The 27291-nt window shown below is 38.8% G+C and overlaps 1 protein-coding gene across 12 annotated transcripts in view; it reads left to right on the top strand.

Annotated features, from left to right (window-relative positions):
• npas2 (neuronal PAS domain protein 2) overlaps nucleotides 1–27291 on the top strand; it is a 41997-nt gene that overhangs the window by 5563 nt on the left and 9143 nt on the right. For 6 of the 12 annotated variants that reach the window (XM_036008814.1, XM_036008809.1, XM_031319914.2 and 3 more), the window contains exons 1-14: nucleotides 9047–9441; nucleotides 15257–15448; nucleotides 17251–17307; nucleotides 18315–18469; nucleotides 19092–19183; nucleotides 19606–19695; nucleotides 20142–20262; nucleotides 24284–24397; nucleotides 24989–25104; nucleotides 26205–26287; nucleotides 26402–26508; nucleotides 26598–26745; nucleotides 26879–26963; nucleotides 27061–27187. In XM_036008814.1, the coding sequence (XP_035864707.1) occupies nucleotides 15393–15448; nucleotides 17251–17307; nucleotides 18315–18469; nucleotides 19092–19183; nucleotides 19606–19695; nucleotides 20142–20262; nucleotides 24284–24397; nucleotides 24989–25104; nucleotides 26205–26287; nucleotides 26402–26508; nucleotides 26598–26745; nucleotides 26879–26963; nucleotides 27061–27187 (1351 nt within the window). In that variant the 5' untranslated portion in view covers nucleotides 9047–9441; nucleotides 15257–15392. Of the gene's footprint in view, nucleotides 1–9046; nucleotides 9442–15256; nucleotides 15449–17250; nucleotides 17308–18314; nucleotides 18470–19091; nucleotides 19184–19605; nucleotides 19696–20141; nucleotides 20263–24283; nucleotides 24398–24988; nucleotides 25105–26204; nucleotides 26288–26401; nucleotides 26509–26597; nucleotides 26746–26878; nucleotides 26964–27060; nucleotides 27188–27291 lie in introns of those variants that run through there. The other 6 variants (XM_036008813.1, XM_031319917.2, XM_036008812.1 and 3 more) reach the window with 2 other exon arrangements.

The following is a 27291-nucleotide window of genomic DNA, read 5'->3' as shown; positions in this document are numbered from 1 at the left end:
TAAAACTTATCACATTATGTGAATTTGCTTCTCCTCTTTATATTCGTGGCATGAAACGAATGGGCGAGATAAACATCTGAACATAATGTGTGAAACCTTTTCAAAGACGCTGCAGTAGTACACTAAGATCTTTAGGCAAAATGTACACCGGTGACCTAAAATGAACTTCAAATGAGGTTTATTAATTATCAGGTGAATTTAATTCAGCCACTGTTTGAGTGCTACACTGTCTGCTGCACAGTCCTTTTTTTTTTTTTTTTGAAGACCCTTGTCTATTTTATATAGCTGATTCACATGACTTGAGCTTTTATCTGTCTATTATGACAAAAGGTCACTTTTAAGAATTGGGTGTGGCTACACTTTGTATTTCAGATGAAGAAAAAAAGAAAAGAGAAGGGTTTCACAATATGGGGCCCGGCCCCTGTGTGTGTGTGTGACCTACATGTGATTCAGATCTTTAGCTCAGGGTGTTGGCTGCATGGGCATTACGGTACAATGCAGTTTGTTTTTGTAAGAGTAAAATACACAATACAGCAGAAGACGATAAACGAGCACGTCGGCTCTGATGCTGAATTGAAAAGAGCCCTCCCAGACTGGGTTGCTTCTTCCTTTGATGGTGGTCATCTCAGTGTGATGGCAAGAGGCAAAACCTAATCATGGCTTGTGATACTGACCTGGACAGTGTCAGAGCTTACACAACCATTGTGATGCTTTTATTTTCAGGTTGGGTCCAGAAAACATCAATAGAATGAGTTACTTTTAGCTAAAACATCTTCTCATCTACTGCAGTGCTATTATTTTGTTGATATAATATGTATCTCATAAGAACACAAGAAAGTGTGATGCGCTTGGAAATCTGTAGGGAGATTCTGTTCATCTGCAGAGGACAGGGTCTCTAACAGAGCTGGAAGTGATTTAAGGGTTTGTTCAAGGACCCCTAAGCAGGGAGAATGAGTCATTATCACAGTGAAAAAGGATTTCTACACTCACTACACCAATCTGCTTCCCTGTTATGAGCGGTTATCCTGAATAATATGTGCTCTCACAGAGATTGTCTTTTTAAGCATCCAAATAAGCTGTATTTCACCGTACTTTAATCAGGCATGAAGCATAAACCCAGTGTGTCAACACTCAGCCGATGTGTAAATTAGTTAATGTGATTTCTTTTTTTTTATCCAGACAACTAATGATCTGGTGTTTCATCATTAGAAATGTAGATGTTATTAACCCACTTTCTTAGTCAGGCATCTATTCTGATTATACAGTATGTCAACTCATTTTTTCAGTTGACAGGCCCTCAGGTGGAAAAAGAGGCCATCTATAGCTGATATTGTGTCTTGTAGTTCAACTAAAATGTTAATCACCTTATGGGAAATTAACGTGTAGCTGTCAATAATGTCTGTCGTTTCAACTTTGGGATTGAAACATATCTACAGTCCTGTACTTTTGGTTTCTGTGGATGGATTAAAAATTAGACAAAATGGATATTTGGTCAAAGTGCAATTCAGTATTCTGCCATTTATTTTGCAAGCTGCTTTCCTCTTTAAAAAGAAACCTGAATGTAATGAGAGAGATTTGTGTGGTTTCAGGAGGAAGCTTTGGAAATATGGACAGCAGCATTTCATAACAAGTAAAGGAAATAGCGATAGAAATGGAGACATAAGGTCATTTTTTCCATGGACTGCTTGCGAAAGGCTACTTGAGTTCACAGAAAAAGAGTGTGCATAAGAGAGTGGCTGGTTGCGGTTCTACAAACACTCACTTGTGAATTAATTACAATGATAATATTCTTGTTATCGGCTCAAAAAGTTTCTTTGAGGGCATTGTAAAAGAATCCGCCCACTTCCACAGCCAGGAATTTAATCAAAGATGTAACCTATGATCTCAACTTCAGACAGCGTTACAAAAAAAGAGCTGCATTGCCCTTTCCACCCGTGTCCTAGAATTGTGACCCACATATTAGCTCACATACTACCTCTGGTAATTGCATCTTTTTTCCAGAGCAGCAGCATACAATATCAGGCCTGGAATAATTTGGTGATTCTTTTCGAATTCTTGAAAGAATATAATTATAAGGACATTTTTGAGAGTAGATACCTGGTGAAAGGATGTTTGTTTTAAAGGTCCACTTTCTCATTGAAAGGATGCGGCCACCCACAGTGAGGCTGTGCTGTGTGGGGATGTGTAATTACAAGGCACTTTGGGTAAAGTATCACCAAAATCATTGACAAATGTTGTACAAGCATGAAAAGAAAACGCAGAATAAGTGAAAGAAACCTACATAAAATGTACAGTTAGACTGAACAGAATCACTGCACACTAAAAATGATTGGAATAACTAATGTGTTATTAGTTATTATTTACCAACATTGTATGCTAATTTAGTCTTCATGTTTAATGTAGACTAAATTATTAGTAAATTATTTATGCCATCACATTTTAATCAGAGCCTAGAAATGATGTCTTCAGATTACCAAAGTGAAATTGAAAAATACTGTATAGGCAAGTTATATCTAGCAAATGTTATGTCAATTGTTCTTTGCTTGCAAATGTACATACATGATTAACAGAATATTCAAAAAGTAATTTTTGATAAACTAATTGATTACTTGACTTATAATTTCAGCACAAAAAAAAAAATACAAGCACATCATGATCGTTTACTTATGTGCAGTTGCAGCACGGGGAAAGGGCATGTGTTTTTTCCTTAGTGCACAGCAGGTGAGGATGTGTACTGCACTGTGACAGGATTGTCCAGTGGGTAAAGCTCAGTGAGTGCTGAGGGTTCAGCTGCTGCCCAGGGGAGGATTAGTGTGAAGCTGCTGTGTGGTTGAGACATACAGCACTCATGGGAAAGCACTGCTGAGGAGGGGCATGATGATATGTATCTTTACCGGCTGGTGCCTTTTTCCATGTGGTACTCAATGGAAGAAAATGCTGGTTTGGTCGAGAATGTTGCAAATAGTCCCTTTTTGTGATCCCAGTTTCCCTGCTCTGCTGTTGGATGACGTCTGAAGTTGTCAGTGCTGCTCCATCTCCACTGAATGTCAAAAATGTCCTTGACCTGAACGTTGCGTACCGTCAAACCAGCCGACATGGACATGTGAGAATGGACTGAAGAATGGTTATGTAGAAATGAGACACCATTTCCAGTATAGGGTGATTTTCTTCAGTTGCTGCAAGAAAACATCTTCTGCTGATGTGATGCTCTTATCTTTCTGACAAAGCTCAGGAGTGTGAAGCATTCATTAGAAATGTCTTTCACAGTTTAAGTTTGTATCGTGTACGTATTGCCAGTTATGTTAAATAAGGCTTAAGTTATATCTTACCAGTAGTTATCTTAGTTATATCAAATGTCATCTAACCATGACATTTCATACTGTGAATTACAGTACTTATTCTTCTTTTATCTCTTCAGATTTTCAGACCTCCCTGCTGCATTTCATGTCCTTAGGATTTTTTGTTTTATTAATGTCATTAGAGACATTATTTATATCAAATACAATTATATATAAAAACAGGGAAATAATACTTCAAAGCCTCAGCAGTAAATCATCATAGGATACATTCCTTATACCGCAAATAGAGAAATTATTATTATTTTTATTTTATTATTATTATTATTATATCTCTGTAGCCCATTTTTAGCCCAGTAATAAATCATGTATCACTGCAGTGCACAATGTCTTATAATGAGAAACAAAAGCTTACAGTGAGAAAGGTTGCCTGCCACTTTATTTATATTAATTAGATTAACAAATAGGCTTCTGAGGTGTGCATGAAAAATCTCCTGGACCTGAAGAAAACGGAAACCAGTGGCTTGATGGACATAACACATTGTTACCATGGGAACACAGAGCGAACAGCAGTGCCATAGTCTAATTAATGATAGTCAGTGCTTCAGCAGAGGGCCACGATGACATCATCAATACCAGTATTACAGATGCAGCTCGAGGCAATGTGGTTTAACGTCTAAGTAATTATTTAAATCACTGATGTAAAGGCAAGCAGTCTGGCCAAAGGTGTAGGATGTAAAGCACCCAACGCTGAACATGTATTATGTAGTGAGGCCTGCTTATGAGCACTAAATGTCATCTCATCATCCAATAGCATGACCTACATAAAAGAGCAGAACTAATCTCTATGTAGGCGGATGGTGAATAATGCAGTAAGATGTGGGAGATCTTTATGAATCTTAGATGTCTCACACTTGTTTGTCGCTGGCTTAGCAACAATTTAGTTTGAATGATTCTATATCATCACTCTAGCATTGTTTACTTATCTTATCTTATAGTTTTGTGCATACAGTGTGTAAGCTACCATATGACCGAGTAGATGACACAGATTTTTAGATGTTTTTTGAACATCATTTAATTAAAACAGCCATGAATTAGTTGACTTTGTCATGTTACATAACAAGTGGCAGCTGTTCCTGCATTAGTATGCCATTACACCTTTTTAAATTATTATTAGACATCACTTTAGAGGTACCACATATTCATTAGGTGAGATATTTATGTAACTAGACGAAGAGTCTACAGCCATGCATATGAGGCTGCACTTTGCTTTGAGCTAAATATCACACGCTAACATGCTCACAATGACAATGCTAACATGCATGTGTTTAACAGGTGTAATGTTCACAATGGTTACTATCTTAGCTTAGTTTGTTAGTGTGCTAATATTTGCTAAATAGCACTAAACACAAAGTACAGCTGAGGCTGATAGAAATGTCATTTTTTTTATATATCACGTAGTTGGTCATGATGAAACTATTTGACAAATTAGATTTTTTAACCTGATGATGGCACTAGACATTTTAGTCATTTTGGCACATTTCACAAAATATTAAAATTTTTCCTTAAAGGGACATGAATGTCTGTACTTAATTTCACGGCAATCCATCCAGTATAGGCTAGTTTTTGTGACATTTCACTTTAAATTTGCTCTATTATATTGGCCCAAAGGAAATTGTTTGTCAGGTGTAGACACTTCTTTATGGAGTCACTATAGGAAGTCTTTGTACTGTAAAATGTCCATGTTAGGGTTTGAGATATCATTGAAGAACACTTATCTTCTTTATGGCAGGCCAAGTGTCATTGTTGGAGCTTGCAGGAAAAAGAACAGGGGAACGCAAAAATTATTAAGAGACATTATGCAAATGTGTTACAATTACTACTAGGGCTGCCACCTCTTAGTCGATTAGTCGACTAATCGGTCGTTTTGGTCTTAGTCGACTAAGATTTCTTTAGTTGATGAGTCATTTTTTATGCTTATTCATGCTTAATTACTCATTTCCAAGAAACTTATGAGCATATTTCTGGTAAACACAAGATTTAAAGTGGTGCTTTTGCAGGATTAATTGTGGAGAAACTCAGTTTTACAGATGGTTCATTAACTACATTTATATTGTGCTTTTCTAGTCTTAATCACCTCTCAAAGAGCACAGCTCTGTCGATTACATCAACTAATCAGTTAATCGACAAAATCATATAAGTGTTAGTCGACTAAGAATTTCTTTAGTCGAGGACAGCCCTAATTACTACTACTGTTGGGAAGGAAGCCTAAAATGAAGCATGTTGAGCATGTTTTGCCTTTTAGTATGGTTTGGTGTAAAGCAATCACAGACTAGCCAGGTTGGTAAATACAAGTGTGCTGCGTCCAGTTTATTGACATCATGTTGCATGATTTCTGGGTGTTGAAGGTCAATGGAGCCACCATATCTCTCTGTGGTCTAAAAGCTGTTTTTTTACATCACTTATTCATCATCTGTCTTTTGTTTTTGATTATCATTTCTGTGAACAACATTGGATTGCGTCCATCTGTATCAAATTTCTTTAATTAAGTGTATTATTACATTTCTAGCTTTTGTAAATGTCAGTACTTTCATGTCAGCTTTTGGTTTTCAAGATCTGACAGCAATATAAACCAAGTCAGATCTCTCTATCTGGCTTCTTACTGCATGCATCCTTACATTTGATGTTATGTATGTTATGATGGTAATATTTTTATAAGTTTACATGCTTCTGGAGTTTCAAAATATTTAAGTTTGTATTTATTAGATGAAACTACACTTTAAAATCAGCATTTTATGTCAGAATAGAGTTAAAGGAGACATTAATAAGAGGGACTTCTTACTGATTTTGTTCTTCTTGTTCCCGCTGTTCTGCGCCTGTAAAACTTTGCTACGTCACTGTACAATGAATTTTGCAGTGAGTTCTGGATTGCTCTGGTTATTTCTGTGTTTAGATAGGGGTTTATTGTTATCAAAAACGCAAGGGAATGTACTGCAGTGTAGTAGAATTTTCTTATAACTGAAGCCTTAAGAAACCATAAGGGTGCATTAAAATTCAAACATCATGTATTTAGATGTAATTAATTATTAATAAAACAGTTAACTCTGCATACATGGGTTTATGTTATGAAACAAAAACAAATTTGCTTGTAAGTTTCAATGTATGTAAAAAAAAAAATCTTTATTACTTATAATCAGCACTCTGCAAGCATGGCATTTAAATGAGGCCACAACCAAGGATAGGACTGGAGCCCCTGGGTTGCTGCTGAGAGTAGAAAAAGTGTTAATAGTAACACATTTGACACTAGTTGCAGGCGCCGTCACATGCATAGGGAGTAATTTCATACCTGTTGTGTATTCACTGGGACAGCAACACCACTGCCGATGATTGAATGAAAGGAAATTGAAAAGAAAGGGCCTGTGTTGGGAACAGTGTAGCCTGGTGGCCTCGCTGCTGGCTAAACTGTAATATGCTAGGAAGTTTCAACACATACATCGCAGTGGAATAATGATTTATCTATCCTATGGGATTTACTGTTATTTTGTTCATAAACTCCAATATAAATAATAGTCTACTTTGATTTCAATATGAGAAGCATATATTGGTTGCTTGGTTAGAAGTTAAGCAGACACCCTACTTGACATCCATATATACTAAGTGCATTACTAAGTGCACTTCACAAGTTAGGTGTCACAGACTGTTTGCAAGAAAGGCCTCAAACTCTGTAGACTGATTGTGACTGACCGTCATGTGATGCTGATGCTAGACTGTGATTCTGTGGCTCAGTGTCTCACAAGCTGGTTAAAATGGCATCATACTGGTACCACATCACAAGCCAGATCAGCTGCAGTCTGAATCAACTGTGGGAAAGGGACCCACAGGGACCCACAAATTTAGAACACAAATTAAAGTTTACTGTGTCCCATGTGCAGCTCACATTAAACTGTGCACACAGTATTTAATATTACATCTTATGATTATTATTGATATTTGAGTGCATGTGCTTGAAGGGGATACAGAATAATTCAATCTTTAAAATGATTTGATGAACATGTTCAAAGAGCCAGCTCGTACTCACAGGACCAACACTGAAGCTCCATTATCTGTACTCTTCACTCACGTTACGATTGGCCTTTATCACACTTTATCATTTTTTTACTGATGCTTCTTGCTATTGCACTATCCCCTTTGCTGCTGTAACACTGCGAATGTCTAATAAATGACCAATAAAGGATTAGGGAAACTTTTCTATGCAACCTAAACATCCAAATTAAAAAGTTATGGAAGATGTGAGATTATATCACAGATGGCCACATCAAAGTAGAAGTTCAAAAATGTCTTGTAACATACAGCATTAAGGTTTTATCTAAATATCAAAGATCCTGACAGAAGTACACATTTTCTTATCAGAAGATTGTCAGACATAACTAGGTCAATACAGGCCAGAGGGAAAAATCCTTTAGTGTGATTATCAAGATGTAGCAGGTGGGGTCCTGGCGGATCAGTGTCTTAAGAGTTATAACATGAACAGTGATGTTCTCGGTTTGAATCATCAGACTCTGGACCCTTGTTGCATGTCACCCCCCACACTCAGAGTGCTTTTAGAGATGCTAGGGGTGTGGTTCTATGAATGACAAAGCTGCTAGTATGGCCATAGACTCTTAGTATTGTTCTAATGTAAACCATTTTTCTAAAAAAAAGAAAAAGAAAATGGCGAAAGTAAGTACACAGCTTTAAAATGACCTACCAGTGTCAGCTAGTGTGAAAATGCTCTTCTGTTTTGCAAAGAAGCCCACTAGACCATTAGATAATTCAGACTGTGAAAAGACTTGGACTGTCCAAGATTGCAATTGCTTCTGTTCAGATTTTGTTCTTTTATCAGCAAAAACACCGGATCACATTCATGGTCTGTCATAAAAATAACAAAATAGCCTAGTAACTAATGTCTTCCATTTACCTATTAAAAATCAGTTATCACAGCCAAATGACGGCTGGCTTTAGTTACTCAAAAGACAACTGGTGTTAATCCAATTCAGAATTTGTCTCCAACCTACTCTGTGGAGACTGAACAATTAACTGCGGAATGACTAATTTATGACATTCAAATACAGATAGGGTTGTTTAGAGTCTAAAGTTGCACCGCCTTCTTATTATATCAAAATAGTGTCTTGAAAAGTAAAGAGGCTGTCTTGAAAGCTCACCTAGTTTTTTTTCTTTTCCCAGATTGAAATAATGGTTTATAAACGTACCCAGCGTCAGACAGGCTAATCTCCTCTGTTTCGCAGGCAGGTAGGATACATCATTCCGCCTCTACATGTGATTGGCCTTCATACTGTAGACTGACAGTATCTGACAGGTCAACTCATGTACATTTCTCATCATGTCAGTCCCTTACTTTTACGAGGTTAGTTTACATCGGGCTGTTCGTGCTGAATAAATGTGGGCCTAGCCTAATACATGTATGTAAAGGCTACTTGCTTCCATGGCAAAGGTATTAGGCTAGACACTTAAGACCGTACCACTCACACACACACACACACACACACACACACACACACACACACACACACACACACACACACACACACACACACACACACACACACACACACACACACACACACACATTAGGCTACACATATGGATCATTCTCCCTTAGAGTACTCAAAATGACATTTAGTGGGATGCTGTTATGCATTTAGCACGTGTTAAAGATTACAGCCCCCTCCTCCTGGCCAGTAGGTTTCTTTCGGTTGTGTTGCTTATACCGCCGTCGTTAGCCGAGTATTGAGCTACCAGCTGACCTACTTTCTCTGGTCCTGTTTACAGCCACTGCCAGCGGAGGATGTGGAGTACAGTGCCTGGAAAAGAGACGAGCACAGCCCGCAACTAGCAAACACCACACATGGGAAATTTGCTCGTGTGTTGATATATTAGGACTGCCAAAACAACAAACGGCGATTAATAACAGCACGTTATTAACTTAGGCGCTGTTATGCAATTTAACGCTTTCAGTGCTGTCTCCTGGTCAGTCAGGCGCTGGTAGTTGCGCTCAAGCTCGCTATGCTTTAGTTAAAAAAAAAAATGACGACATGGATTAAAGTTATGTGTGGATTTTTATATAGGCTGGAGACCCGTTTTCAAGGTACGTGAGATTTAATTAAAGCTTAGAGTTTCGCGTCACGAGCGCAAAAATGTTTTCATATTGCTGCCAACCAAGTATGTTTATAACATCAAAGTTCACGACTGACCTCTTTCCAAATGAAAGGAGAGGTGGTCGGCAGCACGATTAGCCCCTTCAGCTGGTCAAGATGTTCAAGATGTTCTACGAGACCCAGACTGCTAAGGCCGAAGATATATTTGATCAAATATTACATTAGTCTATATTAGCAACGTTATATACCCAGCGCACTTGAATGCTGCTTTCATGTTTACAGATCACAGCCATCTGCCCTGGTTACAAGGTTGGAATAACCTATTTTTTCCCCGTTGTTGTACTACTACTGCTGATGACATTCATGGTCAACACTAAAGGGATTTTAGTCATTGTCTGCTCTAAGACGTCAAATAGCAAAATGTTAAATGTCACAGGAAAAGAAATCCTTAAATAATTTCTCAGCAGGCTTAGGTCAGGCTGATGTTACCCAACAGGGCAGCTTTAAGTCTACTGGAGTTCACATTTCTCTGACTAACCCAGTTTTCTTATTACCGTGGCATTTTGGGCTTCTCATTTGCAGTTGAAATGTTTGTTTGTTTTTCATAGAAAGATATTTCTTCTGTTTGACCCTGGGATGAAGTGTGGCAGAATTAGGTTACTTATTTACCATGTACATACTGGAAGTATAGGGGTCATTGAGTGGACTCATTGGCCTTCACACTGTTTTTCACGTGTAGGTGTGTAACCAATAGAATAATTTCCTGATTCCTTATAACATAACACCAGAGATCCCAACAGAAAACGTAGAAACTGATCAATATGTCCTTAAATGTTATTAGAACAAAAATAGATTTTTAAACCTTTTTTATCTTCACACCACTGCATATGAAGATATTTATATAAGCTAATATGCTGACAAGCAAATGACCAGCCGATACATTTGTGATCACATAGATGTTTGACATTGGTGAGGTTATCAAGTTTGTACCTGTATTTTAATATTTAACCATAATAACCATATCATGGGGAAATGAAGCAAATTAGTTAAGGGTAATTTGTTATGAATATGATTTCAGATTATATGCAATGTGAGATAGTAACGCAGACCTAGATACATGTCAAACCTAACATTTTGAGTTTGACTGAAACTACGCTTGTCCAGGCCCAGTTAACGTTTACCTGACAGCTCAAAACCAGATGCTGGTTGAGGTGGTCAGGCAATGTAAACTTTGCTTGATGGTGTTTTTTGCCCCCAATGGCTCCATCCAGGCAGTGCTGCAACTGCCGCCTTCAAGGAACCTAACCCTAACCTTAACCTTAACCCTAACCCTAACCATAACCAGTGCCTAATCCTAGTGTGCCGTTGGGGGGAAAAAACACAGATAAACGTAAACTTTTACACAAGCAGACAGTAGCAGTCACTACCCCAGAGTCTGCGGGTGGATTAGCAATAGCTTAAAGTAATCTATCAGCACAAGAGCAGCACAACTCTGTGAGCTCTCCAGCTGGAATACCACAGTATTTTTGAGCAATGTTGTCGGCTCTCAGAAAGCTGGCAGATAGCCTTTTCTCACGAGCAGTCTATTACCTGATTAATTTTCTTGTGTGTGTGTGTGTGTGTGTGTGTGTGTGTGTGAGAGAGAGCAGGTTAAACATTAGCATGATAAACCCTGTGAAAGGGTCCCTTTTTTACCTTAGCCATCAGGACTCTAAACTCCTATCTATCTATCTATCTATCTATCTAGATAATTTTTGCTATCACTTAATAATCAAAAGGGCCTGTGGCATTTCAAGTTTTACATGTTCAAGAAATTGGAAATTGCTGCCAATGGATGAGATTGATATGGATTATGTATTGATTGATATATATTATGATTTATTGTGATAAGGTTTCAGTTCTCAGCAGATTCAGCTGATTAAACACCAAACAAATCAAGTTGATTCATCTCATTGATTAAGAAATCCAGTCCTGCTCCTGGATTTGCTACATTGCCTATGATGTATATAATGTAATTATGCAAGTCTTAATTCAAATTAGTGAGTTGTAGAATAACTTATCGGCATTAGACCGTGCTTGTCCAGTATACAAATGGACAAAGTAGGTTTTTTTGGTCTTACATTAGATTAAAGATAAACTGCACTGTTGTATGAATTACCCAGTAAACATCATCTATCTCATTTAGCATTATTAGGTAAAAAGTCTGGGTTTTGCTCTTATCTGCTTCAGTGCAATGGGCTAAGCTGTCTGTGTGATACAGTGTGTTAGATCTGAATATAATGCTCGGTATGGAGAGGCTGTTCATCAAATGAAAGTATGTGCATGCCATCACTATGGGAAAATCTATACTAAATCACATGTGGCAGAAAATCGTTGCAGCTGCAATCCATACATGCTGAAGCTGACAGGCTTGCCAGCCACACCCCAATCACTCATGTCAAACAGGAATTTTATCTTTGACAGCTCTAGGGAAAAATCTGCTGTCAAGATCTTTCAGTGCTACGAGCCATTATTATTATTACCGATTAAAGTTGCAGATGGTATCAAAAAACAACCCATGTGCTCGAGGGGGGAATATTCTAACATTAATTAAGAGCCACACACAGGTGATGATAATCTGTACATGAGGATCTGAAAGATAACGTGACAGGATTTAATTTTCATGTTCAAAGACCAGCACCAGTATATGCATGAAACTAAAATTAAAAGTGAAAAGATGTTCTTTTTCGCAGTAGAGGATTTAATCTTCAGCAGCGAGCTGAAGCTGTCTGGTGTCTGGAGGTGGCAACATTGAAAATAATGGAAGTAACATTGAAAATCTGCAGTATGCTAGTGCTGTTTGTCTCAGGAAACCTAGTGTGTACAGTTAAATTAAATAAACAAAGGGAGGACATTATATCCCACAAGAAGCTTTAGGGTGAGGTGTGAGGTTCAGTTATGGCTGCAGGGGCTTTTCCTGCATTAAACTTTAAAATGAAACCAATGAAACCTACACTCTCAAGACAAACACTGTTATTCTTACATTGTGTTTCCTCTTTGGTAGGTTATGTGCAATAATAAAGTATTTCTTGTCAGAGTAATAGTCTCCATCCCTTTTATAGCCTGTTTACTTACAGAGTTTATTCATGGTCTTGACTTTCAGTGTACAGACTTCTGTCATGAGTTCAGGTTGCTGGTTAAAGTCTTTAAATACCCCAGGTCACACGTGTAACAAGACTCTGTTGTTTTGTAGCTGTTTGTAACTTTGCAAGGTGTGGTTTAACCTCAATACATTAAGAGAATGCAGGTTGGTATGTTAGGTTTCGTTTTACACAGCTTTGCAGAGTGAATGCATTTTTTTTAAGTCTATTTTCCAAATAGACATTTTCACAGTAGTTTAAATTTAATTATTAGTATTGAATAATTTGTTTGATATTGCTTATATAGAATATTTGGCTTTTCTTGTTTAGTAAACATGCACTTCAGGCAACAGTTTTACATTGTGTTACTGTATCAACATTTGAGAAACTACTGGAGGTTTCAGTCTCGAGCTGTGACACTGTAATAATCTGTCTAAACAGTAATTTGGCAATAGATGAGGACAGCACTGCAGTAAATGCAGAAATTATGTCTCTGATTAAGCATTAGTGTTTCCCCCAGCAATAGCAAATGTTTTTTTCTTGCTGATCTTAAAAAGAATGTCATGATCAATTTGGGAAACATTAAAATCTTAATGGCCCAATTAAATAATAGCTTGAATTGTCTGTAACCATTTAGAATTTCAGTCGCCGGCAGTCTAACATCCACAAGTGCAAAGTTTCTCCCTGCTGCTTTTCCTGCTTTCTTTTCTAATGGGTTTGTGTGTGTTTGTGTGGACATGGGAGGAAAGGAGGAGATGTTGGTTTGTTTACATTAATTAAGACTCTAATGGAAAGGTGTGTTTCAATTGAATTGGTTGTTGCAATTGCGCAAGTCTGAATAGCTGTGAAAGACTGAAGGTGCGTGGACAGCAGGGATATGATAACTACAGAACATTTAAAGTATGGTTAAGGTTAGACAATATGAAACACTTGAACATGTTTAGGTAAAGACTGTGTCCATGGTTCAAGATTGCTGACTTGAAGTAGGAGACGGGATGGGAAACTGGGCCTCCTGTGTTTTAAGTCAGACACTTTGTATGCCCAGCCACGTCACTTCCTGCATTGGAACTAAATGCTGTCAGTCAAAAGTAAATCCCATTTTGCTATTAGCTGTATATGAAGAGAATCTATTGAAGAAGTCCATGCTTGCTGCTTGCACGCTAAAAAACCTCAACGTCGTCTACTTTTGATTTCTTTAGATTCGTAGCTGTATCTGACCCATTTGATTCTGGTGTGTAACAGAGAACATCTGAATTAACATATACGCTCAAATTACAGAGAAATGAAGCAACCAAAAAGAAATTGTAGCAAAAATAATTAAATGTGCCTGCTGAACAGGATCCTGGAAGGATTTTATTGTGAAGCGTTTACAGTACATTTAGCGGGGGAAGTAGAGGGTTTGTGATGTGAAAAAAGGGAAGCAACTCCGAAAACAGTGATGCTACTATCTGTTGAATCAAAAGTGAGAACAAGGAACATACTGTATGTGCATAACAAAACTGTGAACAGCAGGGCCAGGGTTTAAAAGTCCCATATTGTAAAACGTGAGATTTCCATGTCTTTTTTGATCAGCAGTTACAAAGGGAAAGAAATCCCTGTGCTGATTTAAATCACTTTGCCAGTAGTAAACTGACCACTGAGGTTCTAAAATCAGCTGGCTGTTTGAGTCCTGCTTTTTCACATGAAATGCATCTTTTTCTTCAATAAGTCTGCATATCCTTTCATCCATTAGCTATACCTGCTTATCCGTTTGAGGGTTGCGGGAGGGGAGGATCACAGTGCTGTCACATATAGAGAGAGACAGACAACCGTTCCCGCTTACATTCACACATTTACATTTGCTGCATACAGTTGTATGTTCATACATGCTATGGGAGTAGAGAAGAATATTACAACCTCAGATAATACCTCAATTTTAGTACTCTTTTTCCATTACAAAAGGGCATAAGACTCTGCACTCTAAAGTGCACGATTCATTTTTTCTTTGCACAAAGACGTGTTTTGTTTTGAGTAGTTAATTATTCATGGTTGCACCACATCAATCTTAACTAAGTGTTCCTCCTCTGACAATGGGTCTCATTTTGATTTGAAAGTATGGAAAATGCAATAATGGTAGTCACTGAGGCTTCTTGTGTACATCACTGAATTCCCATTAGCCACCAACTGTAATAATAACCTGGCTATAATTGATATATAATGTCAAATATTTCGAGATACTTATGTCGTTTCATTGCAGCTGACCTAGGCTCTAGTGTGTGAGTTCTTAGTTTGGTTTATAATAGAGGTGTCCGCTCCATGTTATACAGAGGATGTGAAGGAGGTGGCTGTTACACTCTCTCTCTTTTTTATGCTGGGTTATCAAAAAAGGTTTCTGCCTCAGACATTTTTCTAGGTCAGGGGAGCACCTACTGTGCAAAAACACTTTTTTAGTGATAAGTACTGTACCCATGTAGTACTTGAAGATTGCTCATGCACTTTACATTGTATTATGAATGGTTAATCAGCAAAACACATTAAGTCCTCATAGTAAAAAAGAACAGATTTTTTTTAAGGATGAATAGAGGATCTTTCTGTATTTTCCTTAATGCAGATCCCAAAGAAAATACTTTATTACATTACACAATTTTCATCCTCAACAAAATGGCCACTTACAGGATGCTGTAATCAGTTTTGTCTGTTTCCACAGGATTTGGTGTTTCTTTGGTGGACTCGATGAGGTGGTGGGTAACTGGTCCGCAGTAGTTTTCTTTCCAAAAGAGTGTTCAGACGAGGTCAGCACGGATGGGACTTCAGGAAAGGCCTGGTTGGGAAAAGGAGTGAGTATGGACAACCTTTCCGACTTTGGGGGCACCTGTCCATCCACCTGCAGGGAATGGGAGTGAGTATCAAAACTAGTCAACTCACTTTGTGATCTTCATTGTATTTTTACTGCATCTACAGCACATTATATATACATTCTATATTGTGCAAATAGTTCTCCAGTTCTCACAGTACAAATCCTTTATGAGCCTAGCATTGCCTGCCTGTTTCATGCTCTGGCCACACCAATAGCCCACATCACTGTGGGCATGTAAAAATGAAATAAAGGATCATACCTCATTAAGGACGCATATTTTTTCAATTCGATTGTATTCATGTAGCCCAAAATCATAAATCATAAATTTGCCTCAGGAGGTTTAACAATCTGTACAGCATTCAATGCCCAACACCCGCCCAAACACCCACCCAAAGAACCCTTTAATGGGGAAAAAAATGAACCAAACCTCAGTATAATTATAATTTATACTTTATTGATCCCCAGGGGGGAAATTAAAATTTTTTGTTAGAACACACTACACACAGGCCTGAAATGCACATGCACAAATGGAGAGATGTCAGAGTGAGGGGGCTGCGACTGCTGGACAGTAACTTAGCACCTAGTATCTCTAGCCACTACTACTATGTTAGTATTGTCTAATTGCAATTAATAAATAAAAACCTGCATCATTGCAATCTGTAAATGCAATATGTACAGAGTTCTATGCAGGAAACTGAAACTAAAACCTGAACAAGAAGTTATATTTTGGCTCTCTTTTTTTTAAACCATTACTGATGGTTAGCAGGCCAGGCTAATGCTACACTCTTTCTATTGCATTCTTCTTGTTTACTTGCAACACATGGTATGCATTAATGCAGACAACTGGCACATTTAAGAGAGAAAAAGAGAGAGATGTCTTAATAGATAAAATTAGAAAATTACCAAACCCAACCCCAGCCTGAAGCTTTACATAACAAAACACTCTGAACCTGTCTCAAACCCAACAGAACAAAGTGTCAGGTTCAGGAAGCAGAAGTCTGATGGCACTCCTTGAAATTGCTTATCTGTGGCTGTAGTAACATGCACAGAGTAACTTGTTACTGGCAGTCAGGTTGAAGTCTTATTTGGATGAGGCTGTTTATATATACCTCTATGCTTTATGACTCTATGATTATGTCTAATTCCCTTGACGAACTTGTTACAGTATATTAAAGTCCACACGTGCCAATCTGGCCTCAGATAGTAAATATCTGCTATGATAACACTGGCTGCTGGCTTAGCCCTGTCTCTGCTCTTTGACAGAGCAGAAGCCATCATACATAAAATGTGATTCCACATGTTAAACTTGCCGCCATGTTTCTTGTTATTATCGAACTGTGTGAGCCTGAGTGTGCGTAGACAGCATGAACCAAAAATAGAGGAGGACGTTTACATGCCACGGTGACCTGTTAAATACAGGGGGAAAACAAGGCACTTCAGCTGGGTTACTGGGTTATTCGAACAGAATCATGGCGTTAACAGTAAAGTCAACATAGATGTAGCCACAGTGGATGTTAACCTCCTGAATTGGTCTGACTCGCAGAAGGCATTTTGACACCGCAAAGCTGCTTCCGTTTCAGGGTCCTGGTATTGTGCATGCTGGCTCCTTGTTACACTGTCATGGCTTACTGGGACACTTGAACAGAATAAAGTCATCGCTAATGTTATTAGTAACATGTAGTTTTCCTACTATGACCAGTCAAAACGTCTGCTCTGAAAAAAGGCCTATTGTAAAAGGGTCAACAACATATCATGACAAAATGTAACTATGCCATGGTAATGCCTGATGACTCTGTTAAATCATCACAGAAACTACATTTACCTTGTACCCCTCTGTTTTCCAGCACCAACAGCTGCATGGACGATTTAATGGACGAAGATGAGAAAGACAGGGCAAAAAGGTCAGTCTTTTCGTATATGTTTATATGTCTTTCAGTTTGGACTTGTATCTGAACATATTATGTTGTGTATATATATGTATTACACCTGGAGCTTTTCGTTTGAGTAAGAATTTAACTCTTAAAATGTGTGAAACATTAGCAGTTAAAAAACAACTATATTTATAGGATGACAGCTGAAAAACATAAAAAAAAATGTACAACTTATTTCTCAGTTTTCATATTTGCTGAAAGGAAGCAGGAGCAAGAGCAAGAGACAAAAAAGTAATCATCACTTGTGGATGCATTTTTCATCTTTTAATCTAAAGTTATGGCCAAATAGACTTTCATTTTCATGGAACAATAATGTGACACTAAAGCTTTAAGGTTCTTTGAAAATTATGAACTACCACCAAGGATGCATGTTTTGTTTTCCATCCCCATCACTGAGAGGGCAGAGAGAGAAAGTACAAATTCATTTAATATAGTTGTAACTTCCATGCTCTATACATACAGTATATTTGTCACTGGTGTCTGTCTATGGAAACGTTTTTTTTTTCATACATAAAAAAATTAAAAATGCCATCTTTTGTATGATTGCTGACCTTAATATTTCCTTGAATCCACTGAAAGCCTCGATATTAAAAGAGCCATCTCAAATCACAAACTTAATCCTTTCTTTTATTATGCTGCATTAATCTCTTTTGGGCACAGAGGAAATCCAAAGCAAGCTGACTGACACACAGCTTTAAGTTGTTAAGGCTAACGTGATAGCAAAGAGTTGCTTACCTACACCTAAAGCTCGCTTACATTGTCTGTCTGCTGTTTGGTGTGCAGCAGGTAGCGCACAGTGGCTTTATCAGCATGTTTGCTGAAAACGGTATCAATGAGTGCCATCAGTAAATGTGTGGGTCGTGTATCCAAAGCAGTGAGCTTAAAGAAGCTAAACTGCTCTGTCAAACTGCAGAGTTGGTTAATAAATCCTCTGTGGGTTCATCACTACACTTGTTGTCCTGTGTTGACTGATGTAGGGCATCTCGTAACAAATCGGAAAAGAAAAGAAGAGACCAATTCAATGTGCTCATCAAGGAGCTGTGCACCATGCTGCAGAGTCAAGGCCATCCGCGCAAGATGGACAAGTCCACCATACTGCAGAGAACTATTGACTTCCTGCAGAAACAGAAAGGTAGGGAAATGGAACGTATTCTATATACAAGCATGTATTCTTCATATTGTTTGAGATTCAGATATATATTCAGATGAGAGCTGAGCCAGAAGGCAAAGCTCTCAATCTACCTGTCAGTTTTCGTTCCTACCCTCACCTATGGTCATGAAGGCTGGGTCATGACCGAAAGAACGAGATCCAGGGTACAAGCGGCCGAAATGGGTTTCCTCAGGAGGGTGGCTGGCGTCTCCCTTAGAGATAGGGTGAGAAGCTCAGTCATCCGTGAGGAGCTCGGAGTAGAGCCGCTGCTCCTTCGCGTCGAAAGGAGCCAGTTGAGGTGGTTCGGGCATCTGGTAAGGATGCCCCCTGGGCGCCTCCCTAGGGAGGTTTTCCAGGCACGTCCAGCTGGGAGGAGGCCTCGGGGAAGACCCAGGACTAGGTGGAGGGATTATATCTCCAACCTGGCCTGGGAACGCCTCGGGATCCCCCAGTCGGAGCTGGTTAATGTGGCTCGGGAAAGGGAAGTTTGGGGTCCCCTGCTGGAGCTGCTACCCCCGCGACCCGTGACCGGATAAGCGGAAGAAGATGGATGGATGGATATATATATATATATACTTAATACACTTCTTCTTGTCTTTTTCAGACATCACTGCAAAGAACGAAACTTGTGATGTGAGGCAGGACTGGAAGCCTTCGTTCCTCAGTAATGAGGAGTTTACTCAGCTAATGCTGGAGGTAAAGCTCAGGAGGATGTGTTTGTGGAATGGCCCAAGTCGATTAAGCTCCGACATTATTGTTAATAAAAAAAAAAAGAAGAAAAAAAAAGAAGGAAACACTTTCCTTAAAATGCCCATGGAGAGCTCGGCATGATGACATGATGAGAATTGAATTTCCAGCTGAATTATATTTTCACCGCTGTTAAAGTTTACACCTTCTCATAGTGGTTATCTAAAAGCAGTGATGGAAATGTAAAAAAATCCATAAGTGTAGGAGGAATAGAGGAGGCACTTAGAGGCAAATAGGGCACAACAAACGTAATGCATGTAACTACCACGGATGATGACATGTGACAATGTATGGGTGCAATTTTGTCATTTACACCTTCACACCTTATAACCTCATTGTCAAAAGTGCCTAATTTCTCCCTTTTCTCACAGGCCCTAGATGGTTTCTTGGTTGCATTAACTACAGATGGCAACATCATATATGTATCTGACAGTGTGTCTTCACTCATTGGCCATTTACCGGTAAGTGAGGAAGCTGAACATTTTTCTCTCGCTAACACTGCATTTTGTTGTTGTCTTTTTTATATATATATATACAAGTATAAATGGCTGCTGCTTGATTAGAAACAGACCAATTACATATATTACAGATATTAATTGGCCAATATTTGACTTGCACTGAGAAATTGATATCTGCAATTCACCTGATCTGGTCCGGGACATTTAGACATTTTTGTTTGCTTTGATATTTATTTCATTTTTGTTCCCAAAACACATTTTCAAGTGATAGTTTGAATACATAGCGATTTCCATTTATGGCTCTTACTTCGTTTATGGTTATGAATGAAAACAAAAAAATGCTTAAAGGTCAGAAATCAAGATACCCTCCAGTGTGTCATGATTATGTCACCTGTACTGCTACATTGTTGCATATGACTGACCATCACACATCTATCCTTTTGCACCAGTCAGATATGGTGGACCAAAATATCTTGAATTTCCTCCCGGAGCGAGAACACGGGGAGGTGTATAAGCTGCTATCATCCCACATGCTGATGACTGACCCCATTGCTGCTGACTTCCTTGACAGTGAGTATCCTACTTGACAGTGTCTCTGCACGCATCTGAGCTCCTGTCACTTTCCAACACTATGTTGCATCTGCTTGTCTCTCATGTCAGGAGGTCAAAAGTTTGGTAAGTGGGAGAAATACTGTGGACATTATAGTCAGTGCTGTCATTTTTCTGTATGTCATACAAAAAAATACCTCGACATCAGTCTTGCCGAGTTCTTTTTAAAACTCTTTAAATATAGAGCAAGTTGCTGAATTGGGGTCTAAAGTTTATTGGATTGCTGATTAGTGGATCTATGATTAGCCTTTTTCGCTAATAATAGGAGCTAGCTTAGTATCATAGTTAAGACTTTAAATCACTGTTATGTTAGCACAGTAATCCAAAGCAATGTAGTATCTGAGCCTCAAGACACTGACCTTAATCCTGTGTTACTATTGGGCTTTACTCAGAAAGGGAGATGGTGAGGAGCTAGTGTCTCGCTCTGTACTTAGAAACCTAAATAGCAAACTGTCACAGAGCCATGTCTGGAGCCATCGGAAGATGAGATAGATAAGCTACACCTTGTGGCCGAGTTATCTCAGTTGGTAGAGCAGGCACACATATATAGAGGTTTACTCCTGGACGCAGCGGACGCGGGTTCGACTCCGACCTGCGGCTCTTTGCTGAATGTCATTCCCCCTCCCTCTCCACTTCCATGTCTTCATCGGTCCTGTGGAAATAAAGGCCTAAAAATGCCCCAAAAAATAATCTTAAAAAAAAAAAGATACACCTTTATTGATCACCAGCGGGGAAATTCGGTTGTTGCAGCAGTACAACAGAAACAACATGAATAAATACAGTTAAGTATAGAAAGTAACAGAAATAAATAATGAGAGGTATATGAACTGAACTACAACAGAATAAAGAAATAGAAACTATTTGGCATGTGAATCTTCACTGATCTCACGATTCAATTTAATTACAATTATCCTGTCAATGATTCGAATCGATTCGATATCACGATGCATCACAATGCGTCACCTCCCTAATATTATTATATATTACTACACATGGTTCATTAACAAATCCAAGCAGTCAGATATGTATGAACTCCCCTTCTTATTGTACCAGCTCTTAAAAAAAGAATCTTCCTAAATGGAGCGGAGTCTGAACACAGCAGACAACAGACAAAAGTAGCAACCAGAATATCAACAAGCAACATCAGTAGGCTATAATCGATTATGGTTTGTCTCTGCATCAATGCAGAATCGTCCAGGTCTGCATTGTGATGCAATGATTAATTTCAACCCCCCTAGAAAATATACACGAGTATTTGGAGACAAATTACATATTGCAAATTACATATAATAGCAGGAGTCAACAGGTCTATGCAAACAGTGTACACCAGACTAATATATGATATGGTTAAGTAATGGTACTATATAATAATCAGTCCAGCAGTCCAGCTGAGAGACAATAGAGAGGGAGAGGTGAGTGGTTCGGATGGACCAGACACTGTTGAGAAATGGCTGTGTGCCTTGTTATAGTCTGTGGTTCCCACTGCTGTTGTACAGTCAATCATCTCTTTGGCACATTTCAAAGGGTTAGACATCTGTCTTTTGTCTTTCTTGCATGAGAAGGATTGCCTGGCTTTCAAGCAAAATCATTGCTGATTCGCTGTGAAACGTATGCTGAATCATGGTACACAAGGTGTGGATTTTTAAATGATTTTTTTTATCCATTGACTGAATTTACATTAAAGACATCTTCAAATGGTGCCCAAAACTACCTTGGCCTGTTCACTTAAAACTAGGGCTGTCAAACGATTAATTTTTTCTTAATCGCGATTAATTGCTGAATTTCTATAGTTAGTCACGATTAATCGCATGTTTTATCACATGATTAAAATTCTATTATTTTGCATTTCAGAACTGTTTCTAAGTACATATTAACAATGGAAAGCAATTCTTACCAGTGTGTCTTGATTGGGAATCAAATGAATGCAAAGAAAGTGACTTTATGAACTTGACTTAAAGATTTGTATTTCTTTATTATTTCACCCATTTCGCAAGAGCTGTAGTAATTTTTTTGGATTTGGTTTCATCCACAGGTCGGCAACTAGCACTCTCCAAAATAGTGCTTTCCTGAGCCCACTAGCATCAACCTGAGTCACGTTAACTGTACTACTATGCTTAGCTCGTAGGTGGTAGCTCAAGCTTGACGTGCTTCGGTGATATTTTAATTTGGCTTTACACAATGTGCATATGGCTTTCGACTTGTCTACTGAGCCGTCTGGGAGTTTTGGAAAATAAAAAGCGGCATTCAGAATTGTGTTGCTGCTGTCTTTCTCCATCATGCCTGCAGCAGTAGGATGTGTTACGAGGAAGTATGGCAGCTTGATGATAAGTAAAGGTGCGGCAAAGTGTCAAAATAGTAGCCTAGCCCCAAGAGGCTGTAGATTCTAGTGATTTTAGAACAGCTAAGGGGCGTTGTTAGACACGACGCGAAGCCGAGTGAAGTGTAAAATAAATTAATAAATGGCGGCATGCAATTAATGCGATTTAAAAAAAAAAAAAAATGAACGCGTTATGCTCTACCCTTAATCGCATCGCGATTAACGCATTAATGCTGACAGCTCTACTTAAAAAAAACTTTTGATTTTTGAGCTTCTGTGGAATAATCACCTGCCTGTAGCTGCTAGCAGATTATGCACACTTCCATCGTACAAATACCTTGACATCAGTCTTGCCGAGTTCTTTTTAAAACTCTTTAAATATAGAGCAAGTTGCTGAATTGGGGTCTAAAGTTTATTGGATTGCTGATTAGTGGATCTATGATTAGCCTTTTTTGCTAATAATAGGAGCTAGCTTAGTATCATAGTTAAGAAAGACTTTAAATCACTGTTATGTTAGCACAGTAATCCAAAACAATGTAGTATCTGGGGCTCAAGACACTGACCTTAATCCTGTGTTACTATTGGGCTTTACTCAGAAAGGGAGATGGTGAGGAGCTAGTGTCTCGCTCTGTACTTATGGCGTTTTTTCCATTACATGGTACCTGCTCGACTCGCCTCGACTCTACTCGCCTCAACTCAACGCACTGTGCGTCCGTTTTCCATTGCAGATTTTAGTACCGCCTTTTTCATTTTCAAATTAAGCTGGAGGCAGCAAAAAAAACCCAAAGCTGCCTAAACTATTTAAAAATGGTGGGTTTGTTCAGGACACCCCACTCTGTCGCTTTCACGTCACCTTTTGGTATCGGTTCAGCTCGCTTGGAACCTCGACTGAGGTAGTACTAAAAAAAGTAGCTGTTAGCAGGTACCAGGTACCTTTTTTTTGTAATGGAAAACCAAAAAAGGCGAGTAGAGTCGAGGTGAGTCGAGCAGGTACCATGTAATGGAAAAACGCCATTAGAAGCCTAAATAGCAAACTGTCACAGAGCCATGTCTGGAGCCATCGGAAAATGAGATAAGATAAGATACACCTTTATTGATCCTCAGCGGGGAAATTCTGTTGTTGCAGCAGTACAACAGAAACAACATGAATAAATACAGTTAAGTAATAAATAATGAGAGGTATATGAATCGTACATTCGCAGGAAATTCAAATCCTTGTCGAGGTCAAAGTGTTCCATTAGTAAGTTTCTCCATTAGAGAGCGACCAAAGCTTAAAGTGCATTTGTTATGTATGCTGTCAAACCATAAATCTGCTTTGTTGACTCTCCCAATAGATGTACAAATGCATTAATGACTGTATTAAAATATTACATAAGCATTATGCCATAGCCCTTTAGTTGATGTGAACCCTCTTTTAATAGCGAACATCATCTATTGTCAGATCTATTGAAGTATGATGAATACATTTTACTTTGTACTCTTTTCAGTAGCATAGAAATTACACATTAGATCTTTCTTTCCACAGTGCAGATCTTTAACTACTGTGCTATTCGTGTCATACAAAAAAACACAGACATGATCAAGAAGCACCTCATTAACAGACAATTTGTTATAAAGATGCTGTATTATGAATAGGTTGTTAACCTTGAAAATACTGTTTTTCAGGTGATGCACATATTGAATTTTGCTGTCATCTAGCCAGAGGTAATATTGACCCAAAGGAGCCGCCTGTATATGAGTATGTCAAGTTTGTCGGAGATTTCAAGTTTCATAACAGTGGTAAGGATTTTTATTTTCTCTTTGTTTTATAGCTTTAGTGCGTAACTGTTTGATATTAATGAACGTCCGGTACATTCAAGCCATTGCCAAATGAGTTGCTACAAAGCTAATTAAGACTATCAGCTACACACAACTCTCTCTGTATTTCTCAGCATGGCTATATTCAGAAGATTGTGTCGTTCGGCGAAGATTATATAGATAGATATAGATTAATAGACCTCTTCTGAAGATTCCATCATGTTTTTTTAATCCTCTGTGTTCTCCATGGCTACTAGCAACTGCGTGGAAGAGGGGTGGGGGCGCGTGCGCGATCACGGAAGGCTTGTATCATGTGGACGCGCCGACAGTTTTGTTGTCATTAATTAGAATTCCTCATGGAGGAGACAGAAGCTACGCACTATAGCTTTAAAGACTTAAGATTCAGTAAAATGTGTGTAACTTAAATGCAGTTAAGGTCCATAAATCCTCTTTATTTCGCATAAATTTAACGAACTGAATGGGGAAAAAAGTAATTGTCATGGAATAAAATTAAGATAGATGTCACAACCCACTGTATCCCCCCCCCCATGTACCCTGTCTTCTGTCATATAGTGCCTACATCTTGTAACGGGCTGGATCTGACGTTACCAAGAAGCCTGCAGTCATCGCTGGAGGAGCAGGTCTGCCTCATTGCTACTGTACGATTAGTCACTCCACAGTTTCTAAAGGTAAGACCAGCCCGGATCTTAAATCTTTTGCCTTTCTTTCTCAGTTCGTGTTGCATGTGTGTGGCGTCATTACTCTCAAAAGTAATAAAACAGATGCTGCTGAAGCCAATCATAATCATAATGAGCTATGGTGTATGGCACCAGGGGGGGCTTTGTTTGAGGGATCTCACATTTTGATCCATGCAAACTCCCATCGTGTCACGGACTCTCTGGAGTTGTTTTTTTGCACACTGTGTACCTTCCAACTGATTACATCATGCATCAGATCCCAAAGGTGCTCTCTGAGTTCAAATCTGGACACTTGGCAAGTTGTTGAAGTAAAGTCTGGTAACCTCTCTAGGATATTGTAATGTTGAGATCAACTCAGATCACAGTAACAGTTTTATACTTAACCTTTACCGTTTCCAAACGTAAAAGGAAAGTGAGATGAAGCTAAGGGTCCAAGAAATGGTCTTCTTTATTATTGCTTTTTTCGGCCTTTAAATGTGCTGGAGCTCAGAGAGCAAAAGTGCCAGAAGAACCAGATATATTGGACAGGCATCAACTCTCCCCCCTCTCTCTCTCCCCCGTCTGATTTGCCAGATGGAATGACTGTAACATTAAAGTCTGGACCGTATGACACATGGAATATTTTTTCCCCTCAGATTCTCAGACAAGACAAATCCACTGCAAATAGTGGTTTTAATCAGTTTTTTTGGAACCCTGCACTTGACATATGTCTCTTCAACTTCTCCCACAGACTTCTTTCAGTTTACAATATACTTGAATGTTTAATGACCCAGCTCAGTTCAGAACATGCAAACTGTTTAACCGTGATGCAAACAAATATGATTACATGTCAACTATATTGTCAGGCACTATTGGCAAATGCTTGACGTTAGAGTAGCAAAACATACTGTACATTTCTGAGATATCAGTTTGGCTGTTATGTACGGACAAAGTTGGCGATTTTAAAAACAAAACCAAACGTGAGGCACAACTTAACATTACAGTAGCTGAATTTTGTGGATTACCTAGGCAAAAATAAAATATAAGAATTGTAATTCCCTATGTTGCTGTGAAATCCCAATAGTGACTTTCTCACTATTATTTTTGCTTAGGATCTGTGTAATGTGGAAGATCCTTGTGATGAATTCACATCCAGACACAGCCTTGAGTGGAAGTTCCTGTTTTTAGATCAAAGGTAAAAGTTTGAATGCTTCCTTCTCGTATCAATCAGCAGTGTAGCTTTTTTTTTTTTTTTTTTATCAAGAATATGTATTTCTTAAGTTTTAATAATCTTCTTTTTTGGTTCCAGGGCTTCACCAATCATAGGATATTTACCCTTTGAGGTTCTTGGAACCTCTGGCTATGATTACTATCATGTGGATGACTTGGAGCTTATAGCTCAGTGTCATAAGCAGCGTAAGTAACTGTTGCTTCTCTCTTATCAGCCACCTTCCCCACCATCAGATCCAGGAAAAATAGGTTTACATTTTTTTTTCTCTCTTCAGTAATGCAGTTTGGAAAGGGTAAATCCTGCTACTATCGCTTCCTGACCAAAGGTCAGCAGTGGATTTGGTTGCAGACTCACTACTACATCACGTACCACCAGTGGAACTCCAAACCAGAGTTCATTGTCTGTACTCACACTGTTGTCAGGTAAGCCTGATTGTTGCACCTTGGGGTACTCCTTGGGGATGTAAAATTAAATAAAAAAAACCCCAATGTGTTAAGATTAAGGTTAAATTAGATATACGCTTGTCAAACATACTGTTTCTGTGTTGTTTTTCAGTTATGCTGAAGTGCGAGCTGAAAGGAGGAGAGCGTTTAGCTTTGAAGAACTGTCTCCACCTGAGATAGCTCCCTCCTCAGTGAAGGTAAGTGCCCTTTTACATACGGTATGTGGCGATTACAAGGGCAGTCTTTATTTCAGCGTAGATCTGATCCTCGGTGTTGAACATCACTGTGTTCCAGGCTCAGGAGCTGTACTTGGACATCTGCTCCACACTGGACCCTCCACGGGACAGAGACAGTGGTGCACGTTCGGTATCCTCCCACAGCTCGCGAAAGTCCTCCCACACAGCGATGTCAGACTCTGCATGTGAGTCATCCTCTGCTCCCTGAAGTGCTAACTCACTCAACAGCAGTTTAAAGGAACACGCCGACTTATTGGGACTTTAGCTTATCACCGTAACCCCCAGAGTT

This window comes from Sander lucioperca, chromosome 13, assembly GCF_008315115.2.
Source record: "Sander lucioperca isolate FBNREF2018 chromosome 13, SLUC_FBN_1.2, whole genome shotgun sequence".
NCBI classification, from domain to species: Eukaryota; Metazoa; Chordata; class Actinopteri; order Perciformes; family Percidae; genus Sander; species Sander lucioperca.
Note: the sequence above shows the minus strand (reverse complement) of the source record. Positions and strands in the feature narration are given on the sequence as shown.